The sequence below is a fragment of the Halyomorpha halys genome, unplaced genomic scaffold (genome assembly GCF_000696795.3).
Source record: "Halyomorpha halys isolate HHAL.00 unplaced genomic scaffold, Hhal_1.1 Scaffold298.1, whole genome shotgun sequence".
NCBI lineage: Eukaryota > Metazoa > Arthropoda > Insecta > Hemiptera > Pentatomidae > Halyomorpha > Halyomorpha halys.
This window is the reverse complement of record NW_027107540.1, coordinates 577,038-582,374: the sequence shown is the minus strand read 5'-3', so window position 1 is coordinate 582,374 and position 5,337 is coordinate 577,038. Positions and strand designations below refer to the sequence as shown.

General features: G+C 32.2%; 1 protein-coding gene across 2 annotated transcripts in view; it reads right to left on the bottom strand.

The window, feature by feature from the left end:
* LOC106680903 (uncharacterized) overlaps positions 1 to 5,337 on the bottom strand; it is a 132,838-nt gene that overhangs the window by 16,197 nt on the left and 111,304 nt on the right. For both annotated transcript variants that reach the window (XM_067045893.1, XM_067045894.1), the window contains one exon: positions 399 to 537. In XM_067045893.1, the coding sequence (XP_066901994.1) occupies positions 399 to 537 (139 nt within the window). The remainder of the gene's footprint in view (positions 1 to 398; positions 538 to 5,337) is intronic.

Genomic DNA, 5,337 nt, shown 5'->3' with positions numbered 1-5,337 from the left:
ATGAACAGAGCATAGGTATTATGAGTCTTAATACCTAAACTCCCCATGTAAACAAGCCAGAATGTATATATAGAGGATTACAAAGCAGAATAAATCAGTATCTCAATGAACCTTGTGTGTCTCATTTAGTGCCCCTATTTTCCTTTTTTTTAACTCTAGTGCTCCGGCTCATCATAACTTATATCTGTATATACATTTTTTTTTTCTATTTTGTTATGCACAGGAAATACAATCTAGTCTGCGTTTTTCTATTGGTATGACAATAATCATATTGATAAAGATTAGAAATATAAATTATGCCTTTCCTTGAAAATAACACTTGAATAAATTACCTCCCACCAGTTACGAATAATAGTATTAAATAACTAAGTATAGTAATGAACAGGATTATTATTTACCTTTGTGTCGTACAAGTTGTTTTCATTTTTCGGAATGCAAAAGCTCGTACACTTCCGGACTAATCTTGCGATACCTATGAATACGTAAAGGCCAATGACACTCAGATAGCACACCATGTTGTAATAGAACTCGACGATCCTAGAATCAAAGTAAGGTTTCATAGATCACATATCTTGGTAATGAACATTTAACAAAGAAATGTTAAGTAATAACTTATTATTAATCATAACCACTTTAATTAGAGGATTTAATGGGTTACTAATCTAAGTCTGAGATAATCTTGAATGTCGCATCGAGTTCAATTGAATGAAACTTAAGTTTTGTGTGACGTAATAAGTATTTCGTATCTTTGAACAGATGGGTATGAAACTCGATTCGCTTCATTTTGAAGGATAGTATTAGTAATTGAGATAACTTTTTTTTCTAGCTTATTAAAAACCTTATAAAAAACCACTCTACCTTATGAGTGATGAGATACATCAGATAAAAGAAAACACACGGAGAAATGTTTCAAGACTGGTCGTTCAAATGTCAAAATCTTTTTAACAACTTTTGCATTTGTCCCATTGCAGTATCGAATCCTACCCGGTCCTACTTTATGACCAATGAAACGAAATCGATTTGTATATATGTATATATAGTTGAACATAAAAATTGAAATTTTTTCATACAAATTTTATAAAATTTTTACTCTTGCCATTGTTACTTATTTTTATTCTTATCATTGTATCTTATCTTTATATTTTTATTCTTATTATTGTATCATTTTGTATCTTTTTAGCCCTGATGAAGCCCTACAAAGTGGGGCGAAACGTCGGAAAATAAATAGTTGTAAACTATTTTTGTTTCTTTTGTATCTTTTTAGCCCTGATGAAGCCCTACAAAGTGGGGCGAAACGTCGAAAAATAAATAGTTGTAAACTATTTTGTTTCTCCTTTGACCGCAGCCCTGACCATCTTCAACGGTCAACTATATATACAATATGATGCAAAATCTACGGGGCTCTAAAAAAGATACATCTTTCACCACTATTCACTCCAATGCAACACCTACTCATACAATACCAACTACTCATTTCTCAATCTCCATCTTTGCTTCATGGGACCAACTACTCTTATCACCGTATTGCTACTCACCCCTCTCTTATCTCTTCTTTTTCTACAAATCATTCACCCTCATCTCTCTGCCGCAGTACTAGGATTAGAAATTGCAGATCTACGGCTAAACTCACATCTGTACCGCACACCTCCAGCATTTTACATAATTCTGTTCATCAACCCTCCCCGCAGAATACATCAACACCTCCTCAATCTCAAACTTTTTTCACTGATATTGTGACTCCTCAACCACCTGATATTCCCCCTAATAATTCACCTCATCTTTCTTCTTCTGTTTCCTTTGATAACAAACCCTACCACATTTTCTATCTTCTTAAATTACAATTTCCTTCCCACAAATATTACATTAATAACTTATGTAACCTTAATAAGCGCCTAGCGGATAAAACTGAACAGAGAATTTTCCTCCTTAAATGTAGATCCAACTCTGTTTTTCCTAAATCTATTGACAATAGCGTTAAACATTTTCATACATCAAATCCTCTTAAATCCCAACTTTCTCATTCCCTATTTAAATTTTAAAAAAACATTATTAAATTTAAAAGTTAAGGAAACTACTCAGCAAATCAATTTCATTAATACCAAAATTAATTCTCTTTCATCTTTGTCAGCTTCTGTCATTGGTGATGATAATATGACTAAACTTAATAATAGTATTAAAAACATTTTTACTTCCACTAAACAATGTACAAAATTCTCACTCATCTCCAAATTCCAACATATTTATGAGCAATCTCTATCCACCAAAATCTACCCCAAAGGCCAAGAAAACTGGGTACATAATATATCTTCCACCACTTTATCTACCAACGTTGCTAACATTCTTAGTCTTGGCCCCAATTTTACCACCCCCATTTCTAACTCTGCCAAACTCATCCCTCAACTTATTACTGATCTAGAATATATAATTATAAGTTAAGTATCGGCGAAAGTCAAATGTCAAAAAAGAGAAGAAGGAATAAGATGTAACACGTGTGAACTGCTGTAACATACTAACTTTATTGGGTTCGGTACATCTCTTTATGTACATGCGATCAGCTGATTTCCACAGTCAGCTGACATAGAAGTAACAGCTGACTAAGGCTAGCTAAACTAAGCCAATTCCTCCTTCCGTCTCCTCAGTTCCTTAGCCATGACAACCCTTACGACATCCACAACTCTTTCCAACTGCGTGAACAATTAATATCTCTTAGAATACCCGCTAACTTCATTCTTACTTCATTTGATGCTGAAAGCCTCTTCACCAACATACCCATCGACAAAGCACTCCAAATTGTGAAAAAGAACTGGTCTACAATAGAGCCACATACCACTCCTAACTTAACTTCATATCTTGAATCACTTGAACTATGTTTCAAATCCGGATACCTAACTTTTCAAGGATAGTTCTTTCATCAAACATCAGGGCTCGCCATGGGAAACTCTCTTGCCCCCGATCTTTCTAACACTGTGCTCAATGACCTCCTTGATTCTGTCATCCCTTTATTCCTTAACGACCTTTTTATCTATCAAAACATATGTAGACGACCTTTTTCTCATTCTAAACCCTGATAAAATCCCTCATATCCTTTCTTCTTTTAACTCTTACCACCCTCGCCTTCATTTCACCGTTGAAACCGAAACTAACTCTTCACTCCCCTTTCTTGACCTGCTTATTAATAAGAATAATGACGGCTCCTTGTCCACTGACTGGTATAACAAACCCTCTTACTCCGGTAGGCTACTTAACTATACTCTACTATAAACTTAACTCAGCACCCCCACCATCTAAAAATTAATATTGACAAAAATCTCATACACCGTTGCCTTTCCTTATCCGATCCCCAATACCACAACACTAACATTCACCGTATTAAGATTATCTTGCTTTCAAATGATTTTCCACTTTACATCATAAACAAACTTTTAAACTCTTACATCAAACGTTCTACGCCTACTTCTCCTTCCCCAAACTCTCTACACCCACCATCCACACTCTCGATTTATAGATCCCTTCCATATGTCCCCTCTCTCACTGACAACATACAAAAATTCTTAAAATTAACAATTCCTTCACTACGTCTTGGACTCAAATCTCAAAATAAACTATCTTACTTTTTTACTAATACCAAGGATCCTATTCCACTCCAACGTTGTATACCGGATTCCTTGCTCCTTCCCCAACTGTAATTCTTCATATAATGGCGAAACTAAAAACCACCTCAGATCACGTATCTCTCAACATAAATTATCTATAACTTCCTACAACTCATCCGCTTCCAAACTTTCAGAACATTCCCTTACACTTAATCATGCTTTTGATTTTGACCATACCACTATTTTAGCCACTGTTCCAAATTATCAAAAGAAACTCATCTCAGAATCCATTTATATACATCTTGAACCCCTTCCAGTTAACCACAAAATCGATAAAAACTGTATCTCGCATACATACAGCCATATATTAAACTTAATTAAGACTAAATAATTTTACGCTCATTTTATAATCATCACCAAACATTTTTCTATTATACTTTTGTTTTTTATCCTGTTTGTTATCTCTTTATCACTTAAGTTATCCATCGCTGCATTTACTTATATTTATTCATCTATGTTTTATCATCTTTCACATTTACTTTGTCTTGTTTTTGGTAAACTGATATTTCTCATGTTTCTTTTAACTTATCATTATCATCACCTATATTGTTAACATTCCATCACTTTTTTAAACTTATTTCTATACTTTATTATTTATTTTTAATCTTTTTATGTACTTCTTTCTACATCTCACCTTGTACTTTTATATATATTTTTATTTTATTTTGTGAACTTTCACTTCCGATTTTATTGCCTTATTTCACTTTATTTCACTCCTGTTATCTTCACTATTACTATTATCAGTTTAGATAAATGATTATTTTCATGATATATAAATACTACAGTGGTTATTATTGGTTTTTTTTGTTGTTGTTTTTTTGTGTTTTTTAATTTACTTTTACTTATTATTAGTTACTTCTTTTATAATCATTGTTATTATATCCTATATTGTATTATTTTCTTCAGTATTATCTCGTATTATTAGTAACGATATATGTCATTCTAATTTTACTTAGTTATTCCTAAATTAAAAATTATTATATTTATTATTATTATCATATTTCTGTATCTTTCTCTTATCATTTTTCATTATATCTTTATCACTACTTCCTGTATACGCGACGTATTTTAAATTGAAATAAAACCGTTGAACGGCTGGTGGGAGGAACCAGCTCCCCACTCCTCCACGCTTCCGCTTCATTGTTGCCTACTGTTCACCCGTTTGTTTTGAACAGGTAGGTGTCTTGACTTTTTCTTTGCTCATTTTTTATCATTTTATATCTTTATTATTACTTATTTATGTATTATTATTATTTTTCATGACGTTTATTTAATCTCAATTTTTTTTCTTTTCCTTCCCCGTATTGTTTTTGTTTTATGTACATCTCCTGTATTTTTTAACTGTATATTTTACTTATTTTTATATAAAAAAGTTTTACTCTTGCCATTGTTGCTTATTTTTATTCTTATCATTGTATCTTATTTTTGTATTTTTATTCTTATCATTGTATCTTATCTTTGTATTTTTATTCTTATCATTGTATCTTATCTTTGTATTTTTATTCTTATCATTGTATCTTATCTTTGTATTTTTATTCTTATCATTGTATCATTTTGTATCTTTTTAGCAAAGTGGGGCGAAACGTCGGAAAATAAATAGTTGTAAACTATTTTGTTTCTCCTTTGACCGCAACCCTGACCATCTCCCTGTATAGAAATCGATTAGTGTTCATGTCCAATGATC